At 58.5% G+C, this 14391-nt stretch overlaps 5 protein-coding genes across 10 annotated transcripts; 4 read left to right on the forward strand and 1 right to left on the reverse strand.

Annotated features, from left to right (window-relative positions):
• Window positions 1-127: 127 nt before the first annotated feature.
• On the forward strand, window positions 128-3170 carry LOC133163731 (BRCA1-A complex subunit Abraxas 1-like). 4 transcript variants are annotated; one of them, XM_061293934.1, is made up of 8 exons: window positions 131-569; window positions 862-952; window positions 1297-1333; window positions 1419-1682; window positions 1744-1854; window positions 1911-1995; window positions 2373-2484; window positions 2686-3170. In XM_061293934.1, the coding sequence occupies exons 1-8, from the start codon at window positions 489-491 to the stop codon at window positions 2913-2915; spliced, it is 1011 nt and encodes a 336-aa protein (XP_061149918.1). In that variant the 5' UTR covers window positions 131-488; the 3' UTR covers window positions 2916-3170. The 4 variants fall into 4 exon arrangements, with proteins under 4 accessions (XP_061149919.1, XP_061149918.1, XP_061149916.1 ...); XM_061293932.1 differs by having other exon boundaries at window positions 2373-2483; window positions 2679-3170; XM_061293933.1 differs by having other exon boundaries at window positions 132-569; window positions 2683-3170.
• mrps18c (mitochondrial ribosomal protein S18C) lies at window positions 2908-4592 on the reverse strand. Of its 3 annotated transcripts, none has more exons than XM_061293940.1 (6): window positions 4127-4591; window positions 3997-4052; window positions 3827-3910; window positions 3555-3669; window positions 3427-3486; window positions 2908-3043 (listed from the first exon to the last, which is right to left on the reverse strand). In XM_061293940.1, the coding sequence occupies exons 1-6, from the start codon at window positions 4197-4199 to the stop codon at window positions 2967-2969; spliced, it is 465 nt and encodes a 154-aa protein (XP_061149924.1). In that variant the 5' UTR covers window positions 4200-4591; the 3' UTR covers window positions 2908-2966. The 3 variants fall into 3 exon arrangements, with proteins under 3 accessions (XP_061149924.1, XP_061149925.1, XP_061149926.1); XM_061293941.1 differs by having other exon boundaries at window positions 3555-3612; window positions 4127-4572; XM_061293942.1 differs by lacking the exons at window positions 2908-3043; window positions 3427-3486 and having other exon boundaries at window positions 3604-3748; window positions 4127-4592.
• Window positions 4593-4711: 119 nt separating this feature from the next.
• Window positions 4712-6412, forward strand: prpf38a (pre-mRNA processing factor 38A). The gene is made up of 2 exons (XM_061293937.1): window positions 4712-5301; window positions 5402-6412. Exons 1-2 carry the CDS (start codon window positions 4919-4921, stop codon window positions 5970-5972), a joined length of 954 nt encoding a protein of 317 aa, XP_061149921.1. The 5' UTR covers window positions 4712-4918; the 3' UTR covers window positions 5973-6412.
• Window positions 6413-6693: 281 nt separating this feature from the next.
• Window positions 6694-10270, forward strand: LOC133163729 (drebrin-like protein B). The gene is made up of 14 exons (XM_061293930.1): window positions 6694-6853; window positions 6930-6985; window positions 7061-7173; window positions 7288-7362; window positions 7426-7569; window positions 7681-7758; window positions 8027-8178; window positions 8318-8372; window positions 8465-8521; window positions 8588-8693; window positions 8766-9038; window positions 9303-9460; window positions 9527-9590; window positions 9665-10270. The coding sequence occupies exons 1-14, from the start codon at window positions 6771-6773 to the stop codon at window positions 9799-9801; spliced, it is 1551 nt and encodes a 516-aa protein (XP_061149914.1). The 5' UTR covers window positions 6694-6770; the 3' UTR covers window positions 9802-10270.
• A 195-nt stretch (window positions 10271-10465) lies between these two features.
• LOC133163730 (transcription factor 7-like 1-A) lies at window positions 10466-14230 on the forward strand. Its single transcript, XM_061293931.1, has 11 exons — window positions 10466-11333; window positions 11405-11477; window positions 11990-12105; window positions 12188-12265; window positions 12372-12480; window positions 12551-12632; window positions 12940-13008; window positions 13114-13270; window positions 13346-13453; window positions 13545-13593; window positions 13687-14230. Exons 1-11 carry the CDS (start codon window positions 11148-11150, stop codon window positions 14049-14051), a joined length of 1392 nt encoding a protein of 463 aa, XP_061149915.1. The 5' UTR covers window positions 10466-11147; the 3' UTR covers window positions 14052-14230.
• Window positions 14231-14391: the final 161 nt, after the last annotated feature.

Raw genomic sequence — 14391 nt, forward strand, 5'->3', positions numbered from 1 at the left:
CCTCAAGCCGCCCCGCCCGCCTCAAGCCGCCCCGCCCGCCTCAAGCCGCCCCGCCCGCCTCAAGCCGCCCCGCCGCAACAGTTTGTCCTGTTCAGGCAAGCGCGCGTCACGTGACCCATGTGCGGTGGTGTGGCGCCACCTCCTGAACCCAAAACGCTCAAACACGCGTTTCAAAGAAAAGAAGTCTGTTATACAACCATCCAATTCTCATATTACATACAGAGTAGGACATTATTCTAGAGAATAGAATCGACAAGTTTGGTGGGAAGAAGTAGGTAAATTGTCAAACTTATAATGGATGGTAGGTACTTTGGTTCACCCTCCAACACGGTAGGTGGCGGTAACGCGTGTGGCTGGAGCAAGATTGCTCGGGAATTGGCGCATCGTTGTCTCAGCCGGGCGGAGCGGCGCGCAGTTCAGCGCTAGGTTGACTGCGTTTCTTTTGCGGCTCAGTGAGGCTGTCGAGTGATCCCAGCAACGCAAAGAAGATGGCGGAGCCCTCGGTTCGAATCCCCGGAATTGTTTTGTCTTCTTTATTGTTTGAGCACATCAACAAAGACTCGGACGTGGTGAGGAAAGAGCCGAGCAATTGGCACTTTGTATGGAGCGGCTTGCCGTGTCCAGGCCTTCGCCGAGTTAGCATCACAATGCTTTCGCTTAGGTCGCTAAAGTCTCGTGGAAAGTGACGTGTCGCGATATTTGTTTGTTTGTTTGTTTGTTTGTTTGTGCTTGCGGTCTTTGTCACTCTCCATTGCACTTTGACGCGAAATAACATGTTCTAATCTTGTGGCCTCAACAAGAGTGACGTGTGAAAGTAGAGCGCTCCGGTTGAGCTGCACTTGATGTCGGTTTGTTGGCCAGGAAGGTTTGATCCTTGGCGAGAACCATGTGGAGGAGCACGTGACCATCAGCGACACGCAAGAGGACCACGTTCACCTCCGCCGAACATCCAGTAAGCACGGCAGGAAAACGCCATGTGCACGCACAATCTGCTATCTTAATGCGAACAGATGAAACAAGATGGCGGCCCCTGTGGAAATGTGACTTCACAATTGCACACTGAGACATCCAAATGTTGAGCCAAGCCATAACCTTTTAATTGCTAACACTGTGAAATGCCACAGGTCTGTGCTTTCCATTTTATTATGCTGCGTTTTTAAAAAGAGCTCAGTGCCGCCCCGGCATGTTGTGGTACATGACGGTATTACACTTCACGTGTGCAAATCCATGTTGTACTTTTGACGTCAAAAATAACATGTCCACTTTCATTCATTGAACTTGTCCGATGTGTTGCAGGCGTCCACAAACACGTGTGTTGCCACAAACTCGACACGTGAGTCCACGTCACAGGATTGAGGCCAGAAAAAAAGATCACGTCATGACTCTGTGACTATGTGTGTGCGTGCGCGCGCGCGCAGCTGGTACGACGCGGCGGGCAGGGTGGACGAGGAGGCGGTTGGCAGGCTCCTGGGGGCAAACCATCGGGATCTCCTGATCGGGTGGTACCGCCAACGCAGGAACTCTGAGCGGCGAATGACAATGCGTGAGAAAGCGGTGCACGAGAACTTTAGGGCGGCGCTGGGCGTGCCGCACGCCATCTTCCTGCTGGTGACTCCCGCGGCGCTGGCGGAGGCCGGCTCCACCCACCGCGCCGAATACTCTGCCTTTGTCTCCGGCAACAGGTGAGGGAGGATGTCGCGGCGGTGCGATGACGTCATTCTGACGTGATGCTGTGGTGCGAAGGCAGGTCCCCGTGGTGGTCACCAACTTGGCGTCGCTGGACCATCGGGCGTACTGGACAGCGTCGCCGCCGTGCCGGACGCCAGGCTACCGCCGCGCCATCGGGCGCCACAGGTAAGGAGCGCTGGCGCCGATGCGGCCGGTGCTCCCGACTTGCTTTCCTCTCCCAGTTCCACGTTGCTGGACGCCAGCGGTCGGGCGGCGGACGCCGAGGCGGTCAACGGCATGAACGAGTCGCTGCAAGACGAGCTTCGGGTGAGCTAGCTGGCCCGCAGAAACCTGGCTCGGGCGGGCCGTTTTTCCAGGGCCCTTTTATCGACTCGACGTTTGTCTTGCTACGTTCACGTTGAGGGAGAACTAGCTTGGAGCCTTCAGCTTCCTACTGGAGGGCAAGTCTTTCAGTTTGGGGCTTTTTAGGGACAAAAGAACACATTGGTGGCACAGCGCTTTCTGAGTGAGTGACGGCCTATCGCTACAAAATCTTTTCCTTTCTTGCGCTCCATTAAAAGTGGCTTTGGAGAAATGTCGACATAGTGAGCGAGGAAGCCATCCCAATACAACCGCTGTGCTGTGCTGTGCTGTCTGTGTGTCCCTCACTTCCTGACCCCCTCCCATTTCCCTGGGGCAATCAGAGGGCGTGCGGCGCCGTGGCAGACAGCGAGCACGCCGTGCAGAAGACGCTCACCGAAGTTTGCGCCCTCAGGAAGAAGCTCGGTGACGGCGAGTCGGCCGCGGCCAGCAAAGGTGAATCTGAAACGTATCAATCTTTGGCAGGATGGGGAAGTGCGCCGGCGCTCGGAAAGTCGCTGGCGCCGCTGCCCGAGCCTCGTTGGCTTTTCTTCTCTTTTAAGACGAATGCTTTTGTGTTCTGGAGTTTATTGGCATATTGGTAGAAGTGGGTCTAAAGGTGGACACCATGCACTTGTTGACTGTCCCCGGCAGAAGGCGTGGCCGTCGCAACGGGGAACCTGCGCCTCCGGCTGGCCATCGGCGCACTGGTGGCCCACTCGCCGCTCTTTGGCTCGTGTACTCTGACGCGCGACGCCTTTCCCGCGCTGGAGGCTGCGTGCGACGGGACGAAGCGCCGACCCGTCGCGGCGGCCAAACGGTCAACCAAGAGGAAGCGACGCCACAAAGTGATGTCAAGAAAGACGGCACCGTCGGCGGTTGTTTGACTTTACATTTATTGGCCGACGACGAAAAGGAGGAGGCCAGGCCAGGCCAGGCTAATCCGCATGTTTGAAGCTGCAGATGTTGGGGTCCCGCATCAACTCGGGGTGTTTGTGCGTCACTGACATGAAACCTAAACAAACACATGCACGCACACAATCTGTTGTTTTGTTTGGCCCATGGACGTGAGCTATGTTTTGCCTTAGCGCCATCTTGTGGCACTGCTGCCAATTCCATTTAAAGGAGAGGAAATGCCATGCCTTGACTTGACTTGCCTGCCAGTTTTGTTTGTCTACATGTGTTGCACGGCACCACTGCTGGTGTGCAAATGTTCATCAGGCCACCTCAAATGAGGTGCCAGCGTTTAGCTGGAGGAAGTTGCTTGCCTGGAATACCAAATGGGCTCTTTGAAGAGCAAGCAAGCCAGAGCAAAACAACGACGGCTGGAAAAAAGGACAGCTGCGTGCGTGGGGAAAGAACCAGTTGCAAACAGTTGCGTGGTGTCTTATCACCTACCCATAGAGTGCGCCTTCTTGATGGCCTTGGAGATTTCTTTTTGTTTGCGCCCACACAAGCCTGGCATCAACACATTTGTAAGTTGGTTGCCCGTCCAATGGCATCCGGCCCCATTGGGCGGGCCTTACCGGTGATGTGGCGGCCGTAGATCCTTCCCGTGTGCGGCGAGATGAACTGAGACAGAAGCTGCACACAAACGCCGCGGCGTTTACACTTCCACGGAGAAAGCGGCGGACATGCGTGCTTTGGGCACAATACGAAACGTGCAAGTGAGGTGTTCTTTTTGACCGAGTCGAGTCGCCGTTCTGAACCGAACCGAGAGCTTTGAAAAGGAGAGTCAGTCGCTGAGGTTGTCGCCTGACTTGAGGGTTTTTGGATGGAGAGCGCATGCAGCACCTACCTGGATGTTCTTGAAGTCGACGGTGACGTCGCAGAGGACGCAGCCTTTGTGCGGCTCCTTGTACGGATTGTTCATCCTGACAAACTGCCATGGCAGATGACAAGGGGCGAGCGCGTGGTTACGTCTCGAATGAATGTTGTCCAAAAGCCAAGGAGCAGCGGGCGACTCACCGGGTGATCTTTCACTTGGTCTTGGCCATCGGATGAAACGGGCCTGCCCGTGCAAGCTGCAACACAACCAGACTGAGGATTAGCACGATCCAACCAACATTGTCTTTTCCCACTAAGTTACGTTGTTCACCTGCAGCTTTGCTCGCGTTTCGGAGGCGCGAAAAGACCCCGAATAAGAAATACGTTCGCTTGAGAGGCAACATTTTCTGTTTTTTTTTTTTTAGACCTAATGCGACTCGGAAGTGGTACTCATCTACTTCCTGTAAGGTCCCGTTGCAAACATTTGTATTTCCCCCTGTTTTTTTTTTTTTCTTTTTTTCTTTCAACTCCCTTCACAGTGTTTGAACTCAACTTAAAAACAATGAATCCCAAGGCCACTCGGACTGGAAGCTAGCTAAATGAAGGGAAGAACATTTTCGCATGTTGTTAAAAGTCCCAATGGTCGTCACACACACATGTGGGTGTGGTGAAATTTGTTCTCTGCATTGAAGCCATCCCTGTGTGTTTACAATCTCGATTCCAGACTGCTTTAGCTTTGTTGCTGGACTTTTTCCTCAATAGTTTGTATATCTAACATTTGGCTTCTTTGATTGCTTTGCTAACAAAGAAGTAAAAGAAGAAGAGGAGGGCTTCTCCCGCCCCCACCCAGCCTCGCCCCGCCTCCCACCCAGCCTCGCCCCGCCTCCCACCCAGCTTCACCCCAGCTCGCTAGGTGGCGCTAAGGTCCCCGCGGGCGTCCGAGCGGAAGTGCAAGTCGTTCTCCCCCGGCTTCCTCTGTTGTCGCGACGAACGCTCGAAAGTTGGCCGCTTTGGACCGGGCATCAACCGCGCGTCGCCTATCCGGCTCTTGGATTTTTCTAGCCGAGCGCAATTTGAGCGGCAACCAGCGAAAAAGAACGAGGCGGTTGACGCGGCGCCCAAAATGGCCAACAGGACGGTGAAAGACGCAAACAGCATCCACGGGACCAACCCGCAGTACTTGGTGGAGAAGATTATCCGAACCCGCATTTACGAGTGCAAGTACTGGAAAGAGGAATGCTTTGGGCTGACCGCCGAGCTGGTGGTCGACAAGGCCATGGAGCTCAAGTACGTAGGCGGCGTGTTCGGGGGCAACATCAAGCCCACGCCGTTCCTGTGTCTCGTGCTCAAGCTGCTGCAGATCCAGCCCGAGAAGGACATCATCGTCGAGTTCATCAAGAACGAGGACTTCAAGTACGTGCGCTTGCTCGGCGCCATGTACATGCGCCTCACCGGCACGACGGTCGACTGCTACAAGTACCTGGAGCCGCTTTACAACGATTACAGGTAGGACTGGCTGCGAGACGCATACTTTGTTGAATGACAGAGCCGCCATACATAATGGCCTCCAACGCTCCTTTTCGCGCACGCGTCGAAATGCCCGCAGGAAGATCAAGTCGCAGAACCGTAACGGCGAGTTTGAGCTGATGCACGTGGACGAGTTCATCCACGAGCTGCTTCACTCGGAGAGAATGTGCGACATCATCCTGCCGCGGCTGCAGAAGCGCCAGGTCCTGGAGGAGGCCGAGATGCTGGAGCCGCGCGTCAGCGCCCTGGAGGAGGACCTGGACGAGGACCTGGACGAGGCCGAGAGCAGCGACGACGACGATGACGACGAGGCCGGCGGCGGCGGCGGGCGGCCCGACGGGGTCCCCGGTCCTGAGCCGCACCGGCGGGCCCCCCGCGACAGGCCGCGCCACTCGCCCTCCCCCCCCCGCCGCCGCCGCAGCAGCCGCTCGCCACGCCGCAGGAGCCGCTCGCCCAAGGCCCGCCGGAGCCCCGATGCCCGCCGCGAGCGCCGCCGCGGCAGCAAAAGCCCGCGGCGCCACCGGGAGCGCAGGCGCCGCTCCAAGTCGCCGGCCGCCCACCGCAGGAGCCGCCGGCACCGCAGCCGCTCCAAGAGCCCCGACAAGAGCGTCAAGAAGAGTCGCAAGAAGAGTCGCCGGAGCGACCCGTAGCTAGGGTTGAGCCAAAGATAGGGGCGACCCAAAGGTAAGGGTGACTGGCGCGGGACTGCTCCACATCAGCCATGTCCTCCTTTTTTTGTTGTTGTTTTTTTTATGGGTACATTCTGTCACTGGACCGACCGGTGCGTTTGCGAGCGTCCGAGTGAGCTTTTTGCTCATTGCTGGTGCTGATGTTCCTCCCTCCCCAAAATGACGAGCCTTGGTTTGGATGCCTTTGGTTGGCTGTGCTCTCCATTCATTTTGTGGCTTCCAATGAGGAAAGGGGCTGGCCCTGCGACTCCTTGTCGCTATCACTTAGCTGTTTTAGCCATGCCTCCTCATTTTGTCTGCTATCCTGCGGAGAGGAACAAAAGCACCTTTTTGGGGGCAAAGTGAGAAAGCTTGTCAATTTGAAAGCATGTGCCGACTTTGAATAAAGGCGCTCAAATCAAGAGCTGTTGGTTTGTTTTGAAAGGCGGCCCCTGATCCTTCCTCCGAAAAGGCGCTTTGCGGCGCTTTCTTAAAGAAGCCACCACTCTCAACTAAGAGCCTTTCTCAGAGTTGTTGAAATTGTCCGGCAACCCAGGAACGGACGGCGAGCTTCCGGAGAGTTGGTCAGAGAGCCAGCGTGCAAATTTGAAGTTGCACAGGTCCGGTACGCGTGCGTCCGGAGCAGGAGGCGGGATTTAGGAGGAGCCACCCGGAGAGAATGCGGCCCGGCGGGTTCTCGGCAGCCAAACCGGTCCGACTCGGCCGACGGGAAGGAGCCAAGACGCCGGCAGTTTTCTGGGTCTGCCTCATCCGGGCGACATGGCGGTGGACATGAGCAAAAACGGCGCTGAGCTGAAGGCGGCCTACCAGGACGTGCTGGACGGACGCTCTGCCATAGACTGGTGGGTGGCGCCGGCCGGCCGGCCGCCCCCTCTGTGGTCTGCTTGCGCCCGCCTAACTTGTGAGCGTGCGTCTCAGGGTTTTGTTCACCTACGAGGGCAACAGCAACACCATGCGCCTGGCGGCAAAAGGAGGTGAGGGCGGCGGGCGGGTTCGAGCGGGGTGAGCCTTTGGTTCCCATAACCTGACCTTTGACCTGCGCGGTGTAGACGGCAGTCTGCAGGAGATGTTGGAGGAGCTGAACAGCGGCAAGGTGATGTACGCCTTCTGCCGAGTGCGAGAGCCCAACTCGGGCCTGCCCAAGTACGTGCTGATCAACTGGGTGGGTGAGACGCCGTGTCAAGTAGTTGCCATGGAAGCTTTGCGCTCTCGCTGGCTGCGGCCGGCCACTGACTTGTTGCTGTTGCTGCTGCTGCTGCTGCTGCTGCGGCGGCAGACAGGCGAAGGTGTGAAGGAGGCGCGCAAAGGACTGTGCGCCAATCACTTGGGGACGGTGGCCAACTTCCTGAAGGTGGGAGACACTCCTGCCTGCTCTGCTCTGCTCTTGTGGAACCTTTGGACCTTGTGCACCCAGGGCGCCCACGTGACCATCAACGCTCGCGACGAGGACGACGTGGACCCTGACGTCATTCTGTCCAAAGTGTCCAAAGCGTCGGGGGCCAACTACAACTTTGGCAAGGCCTCGCAGTCCGCCGGGGACTTCCCCCGTGGAGCCGTAGTGAGCGCAAAGCCGGCCGGCCGGCGGCGTCTGCGCCCGCCAGACAAGCGAGGGAGGGAGGGAGGAACGTAGGCCAAGGCAAAAAGCTTACTGCGTGTGTCTTGCTCTCAGGGTTCCGTTTATTGCAAAACAAACGCCGTGGACGAAATGCTGCAAATCAACAAAGATTCTTTTTGGAGCCAAGCGCAGGTAAGGGCGAGTGAGAAGGATCCTGCCGCCGCCACCGCTGGCCGTCCGTCCGTCCGTCCGTCGACTCGCGTTTGGACACTTGGCCGAGCTCCGTCCGTGTGACAAGCTTTCTTTCGCTGCTTACGTTAATAAGCTCCGGGGCACCAGCGGCCCCTTCACGCGTGCTCACGTTTGGCCGAAAAAGCCTCCTGCTTTTGTTTCCCGACCGGAATGGATGGCTGGCTACCCCTGAAAAAAGGAAGCAAGGTATGCACGCGTTTGTGCTCAGAGGGAGGAGGAGGCGCGGCGCCAGGAGGAGGTGAAGAAGGCGCAGCTCCAGAGGCAAGCGGTCGAGCAGGAGCGCCGCGACTTGGAGGACAAACTCGCCCGGGAAAGAGAGATCAAAACGCAGCAGCGAAACATGACCATCGACCACAACAGGTGAGGTGACCGTCGAGAGGGCTCCCGCCGGCTCCTCTCTTAGCTCCGGCCCGGCGGGCCCCCGTTGTCACGTGGCGCTGGCTTCAGACTGGAAGATGGCCGACGTGTCTTTTGGTGGTACTTGTGTGCTCTTTGGCAGACTACAGCAGAAGCAGCGAGAAGGAGAAGAGCGGGAGAAAGAACAGCAGCAAAGGGTGAGCGCTTCCTCCCTCCCTCCCTCCCTCCCAATCCAAAACATGGGCTGCATTGTGCGGCACTCAGCAAAGGCCCTCGCTTTGCGCGGCAGAAGCTCCAGGCGCCGGACGCGGAGACGAAGCGGGCCAGCTCGGCGCGCGCCGCCAACGTGAGAGCCGACACGCTTAGCTTAGAAGCGCCACGCTCGGCTAACGCGGGCGCTTGTGTGCGTCAGGAGGCCGAGGCCTTGATCTCGCAGCGCTCCTTCAACCCTCGCGACGTCTTCAAGCAGCGGGAGACCGCCGTGGCGCCCGCCTACGGAGGCTCCGCCCCCAGAACGGGTAAGCACCCCAACCGGCCTAAAACCCCAACTTTCCTGACTTTGTTTCCTTGAGCTCCATTTTTTGCCGTAGGGAAGCTGCAAAGCCCCTTTTTGTGCCAGCGGGCTTCGGACAGCCCTCCGGCTCCCCCCGGCCACCGAGCCTTCCAACCCCCGGAGCCCGCCTCCGTCTCGCCGCCGGAGTCTCCGTCCGCCCGGAATCCCTTCCAGCCCGTCCAGCTTCCCGCCAGTCCCCAAAGCCATCCGTTCTGGCCTCGTCCCGACACGAGCGACGACTTCCTCGGGCGCCCGGGAGCGGTCGCCGCCACTGCCTCCTCGCCTGGCGGAGCGGCCGCCCGGCCTGCAGGTGCGTCTCCTTCTGCGAACGAGGGCCGAGCGTTGGGCAGGAGAGGGCTAGTAAAGCGGACGGCGCTACCGGTGGACAGGAAGTGGGCCTGGCCTGAAAAAGACTCGGCCCGATGCTTCGGGCTGGGCCACAATGCAGCGGGATGGATAAGGCTTAAGGCTGTGGCCATGTTCAAGCCCTTTGAGATGTTTTGTGTCATTCATTATAAATACATTTGAGTCTACTGAAGCGAGTAACCTGCCTGCCTGCCGCACGTCTCTGCAGCGGAGGACGACGATTGGTCGGACGAATTTGACGAAGACCTGTACGAGGCGCCGCCGGGCGACCAGCGGCTCAGGTCGCTCGCAGATGCCATGTTTCCGACGGACGCGCGAGACGACGAGTACGCGGTGCCGCTGCCCGTGGGCGGGGATGCAAGCACGGTCAGTCGCAAGGAAGGGGATTGCTCATCTTTGGCACGTCACTCGTGACATTTGATGACGTTTCAGGGCCAGGATGCCACCGACGCGGGAATGAACGTCTGCGCCAGAGCCGTGTACGACTACCAGGCCGGTACGTTGGCACGCACTTGGCACGCACGCACCACAAACGAGCTGCTCCCATCAAGCGCTCTTTGCCCTCCGCAGCCGACGACACGGAGATCACCTTCGACCCCGACGACATCATCACGGGCATCGAGATGGTGGACGAAGGCTGGTGGCGAGGTTTCGGCCCCGACGGCCGTTTCGGCATGTTCCCCGCCAATTATGTGGAACTGGTGTGATCCCGCTTGGGTTGCGTCTGCGGCGAGCTGCTCGATAGCACGGCGCAAGTCCAAACGTTCCCTTCCCGCATGTTCTTCTAGCTAGCGCTGACTGCATAGGTGCTAAACGCAAGGGGGCAGCCAGCCAGGGCCCCGGCCGGCCGCATCATTTTATGGGGGCCGCCAAGACAAATTTTGCATTGACTTTGCGTTATTACTAAAATGACAAATGTCTTCACAAAACAAAAACAAACGAGAGACATTGCTGGCAATTAGCATTTGTCCTCGGAAATGTTTTTACTAGTATGTATGGGGAAGACGTTGCCAGTCATAATGGCCCTCCGAGGGCAACTATGGCAAAAATGAGTTGGACAACCCTGGCTTACTGTGTCAAAAGCAGCTTTTGCGATCGTAGCTTATACTTAACACCAGATTCTTTTTGTTTTCAATCCATTTGACAAAGGAACAAATACATTCTAATCAAAGGAAACTTTGGCTTCGAGCATTCGTACGTGAACGTGACGTGTCGGACGGCTTCAAGCGTGCCATCTGGGAGGGAAGGAGCATGTGCACGGACTCAGCATTGCCACGGAAAGGATGGAATGAATGCACCAGCTCCCATTTTGGAATTCAAATAACAAAAAGTGCAGCGTGGGCCGTGAAGGCGGGCGGGCGGGCGGGCGTGCGGCCGGATGGGCGCCTTTTCCCTCCCTCAAAGTGTGGCCCTCGATCGGGGCTCGCCAACCGATTTGTTGTTCCCTATCCCGGATCTGCGCGACGGACGGACGGATGCATGCATGCGGGAGGGAGGCAGGCATGCTGTGAGCAACGGGTCCCGCTCCCCGATTGTCACACCTGATTTGTTTCCATTTTCTTCCTCTCACTGTCACGGGCGTGCGCGCTCGTTCGCTCGGTGGAACGCGGACGTGCGCGTACTGTTTCCCGGGGACGCTGTGAGAAGTGCACACAATGTGGGAAAGTTATCTTTTTTTCTTTCTCGGCACCAACTTGAAGCGCGGATCCTTTCCACACGATCATCTCGTGACGCTAACGAACCGAACTTGATTTTGGACGTGTCGTGCGTGTCCCGTCTGGTCGGATTACGCGTAATACTTGTCCCACAGCGAGCGCCGCGCCGACCGTGAACGCCGCAAGCAGGAAGCTAGCAGCTAGGCGCTAGCTAGCTAGCTAGCTCGCTCGCTCGCTCGCTCGCTCTTGCCGCCGGCGAGGATTCCCAACGCGCGTTTGGCGGCCGAGTGGAGCGCCGCATGTGGAGGAGGCGAAGTCGCCTTGTCGGAGCCGCCGGCCGACGGTGACGCCTCCCTGCTGAAAGTGCGCTCCGTCCGCGGCTTAACTCGCTCGCTAGCATGCCGCAGCTGAGCGACGATGGCGACTTGGGCGCCAACGACGAGCTGATCCCGTTCAAGGATGAGGGCGAGCACGACGACAAGACGAGCGCGGCGGCCGCCACCGCCGCTCAGCGGGACCTGGACGACGTCAAGTCGTCCCTCGTCAACGAGTCCGAGACCAACCACAGCGCGTCGGATTCCGAGGTGAGCGAGCGAGCCGCCGCCGGCGGCCAACTTTTGCTTTGCCCCGCTTCTTTCTGCTATTCCCCGGGCAGGCAGCGGACAGGCGAGCCAGACGTCAGCCGGACGCGGCCGGCCTGCCCGGACGTGGCCAGCCGTTTGGCGAAGGTACGCTCCGTCGTGTTGGTTGGTTTGTCGGTCGGTCGGTCGGTTAGTTGGCCATTAACCGGGACAGGGCCGTGAACGCAACCCCGCACGTGTGTCAACATCGGACGGATTCGAGGTGTATTGTATCGGGGAAGCCACTCTTTAAATGAATGAGGAGTCACCAACAAATCTTTGGTCATCAAAAGTTAATACCTTGCTTATGTATAGTATGTATGTTGTCATATCCAATGATGTTGATCTAAACGGCCAATTAAGACGTCAGGAAGGGCCAATTGCAACATTCAAATGTCGGCCGATGCCATCTAGTTGATTGGCTTGTCTTTGTTTTTTTGTCCCCCGACGGGTTAAGAATGCGTTTGGCAGAATGCGCTTTGCGATCCAACTCCAATTGAAAACAAAGACAAAGTCAAACGGAGAGAACTGGACAGAGATCAAGTCTGGCGACAACCCCCGCCCGCCCGACCTGTCACGAGCCTGCTTTTGATATGTGTGTCTTCCACGTGTTGTCGCAGCGCTGAGGCGGCGCTCCGGGGGTGTCCTCCAAGCGCCGGCTTTCGTGGGCTACCCCTTCTTCATGATTCCTGACCTTTATGGCTCGTATCTGGCCGGCGGGGGCCTGGCGCGTGCGGTAAGTCCCTGGGTCCCCCGGGGGCCTGCTTCAGTGACTGACTGGCCAAGCTGTGTGTGTGTGTGTGTGCGCGCGCGCGTAGTATCTGCCGTGGCAGTGGCCCCTGCTGGATGTGCCCGCCGGAGCGGCCGGGAGAGATTCGCCCGTGCCCGCTCACCCGGTAAGCCGTGCCCGCGCCTGCTGGTGGTGTGACGCAGCTAGCTCACTCGTGTGTGTGTGTGTGTGTGTGTGTGTGTGTGTGCGCGCACGTGTGCGTGCGGCTCCAGTCTAGCGGCACGCCCGCCTTTGTGGCTCACCTCCACCCGCTGCTCTCCCGCCGACCCGAGGCCTCCTCGCCGCACTCCAGGGTGCCAGCCAACTTCTCGCCCGACGCGGGTGAGACGCCCTTGCCGCCCTGCCGGCCGGCCGGCCGGCCCGCTAACACGCGTCACATGTGCCCCGGCAGGCTCGTCCCGGCCGCCGCAGGTCGCACGCCACCTCGTCTCACCTGCAGCCGTGGCTGAGATGGCGCACGCCTTTGATTGGCTGTGAGTACAACCTTTTTTTTTTTTTTTTATCCCTCCTCCATCAGCAGCCGACATTAGTCAGGGCTTCGGACTGACCCCCTGACCTGGAATGTTTCCACTGAGAAAAGAGACATGGGCGTGGCCTGGAGCCTTGTGACGACGGTGGCGGCGGCGGCCGACCGTGCCGCGTCCTCGCTCGACTCCGTGACGACTCCGCGCGTCGTGATGCGCGTTCTTTTGCGTCTCGCTGTTTCTTTCCGACGCGCTCGCTCCCCGACATCATCGTGCGCTTCTTGTGTTGTTTTCTGACATACTTGCCGCGGAGTAGCCCGTGCCCCGGCCCGCTGAGCGCCGTCAAAAGGGAACCCGGAGAGGCCGGCCCGCGCAGCCCGCCGAGGTAACGTCAAATGTTTGGGTGCGGTACAGCCATTTGCGGGGGATTGACTGAACCCAATTTGGCTCCCGCTCGATTTGATGCCTTTGCTGACTGCTCCGCCCCCAGGAAGTCGCCGGCGCGGGACGGCGGCGGTCAGGCCAAAGGTCACATCAAGAAACCTCTCAACGCCTTCATGTTGTTTATGAGGGACGAGCGGCCCAAAGTGGTGGCCCAGTGCCAAGTTAAGGAGAGCGCCACCATCAACCAGATCCTGGGACAGCGGGTCAGCGCCCACCCGCCTGTGCGTGCGTGCGCGCGTGTCGCTATGTTGACGCCTCGGTGTGGAATGCATCTCCAGTGGCATTCGCTGAGCAAGGACGAGCAGGCCAAGTACTACGAGCTGGCCCGGAAAGAGCGGCTGCTCCACTCGCAACTTTACCCCGGCTGGTCGGCCAGAGACAACTACGTCCGTACATGCACTTGTGGCACGCTCGCATCTGCTTTACTGATCTCAATCATCCTGTCTGTGTGTGTGTGTGTGTGTGTGGCGTGAGCAGGGCAAGAAGAAGAAGAGGAAGAAATGCAAGAGCGAAAGCCACCAAGACAGTAAGGCAGCCATTTTTTCACGGCCGCGTCCGACAAGGAGCGACGATGCGTGGTGTTGTTGCCACTCAAGTATCTCGCTTGTTTTTTTTTCAGCTGCCGCAGACCATTTCCCGCTGCGGCCCGCGCCCCACGAGGCGCCTCACGAGCTCACGTCGCCCTCCGGCACCAGCGCTCACCTTTTGCGCCCGTACACGCTCTCCCATCTCACACACACGCACTTGTCCCAGGCCAGCCCCGCCTCCTCGGTGGACTCCCCGGCCACGGCGGCGGCGCTGGCGTCGCCCGCCGCCCCGGCACCCACCTTCACCGAACACTCGGACGCACGGGGCGGCCGCGTATCGCCGACAGACCAGCCGCTCGCCCTCACGACTCATGCGCCGCCACGCGGGAGGGCGCGTGCCCCACCCGCGGCCACCTCTGACCTGCGGACCTCCTCTACCTCCAGCCACGGGCTTTGAGCGACTGTCGACACGCCAAAGCGTTTTTAAATCCAATTTCTTGCCCTTGGCAAATTAGTGGTCAATATTTGACATTGTTAATAAATGGATATTAAGTCGTCACTCGATTTCCTTCATGTTGACTTTTGAACTCCATCCAGACTTTTGTAAACCCAAATAAAGAGTCTCAATGGAAGCAAGAGCATACATGAAGTTGATGTCGTACGTGGGTGGACCTGGCCCGTTAGTTTGCGTGGTGCATGTGTGTGTGAGCTGCGGCAGTACGAAACAACCACAATGCCATTTGATGGCTTATTCCAGAAAGTGCCCTTGAGAACACTTTGGGGTGAACGTTCTCCAT

Source organism: Syngnathus typhle, linkage group LG12 (genome assembly GCF_033458585.1).
Source record: "Syngnathus typhle isolate RoL2023-S1 ecotype Sweden linkage group LG12, RoL_Styp_1.0, whole genome shotgun sequence".
NCBI lineage: Eukaryota > Metazoa > Chordata > Actinopteri > Syngnathiformes > Syngnathidae > Syngnathus > Syngnathus typhle.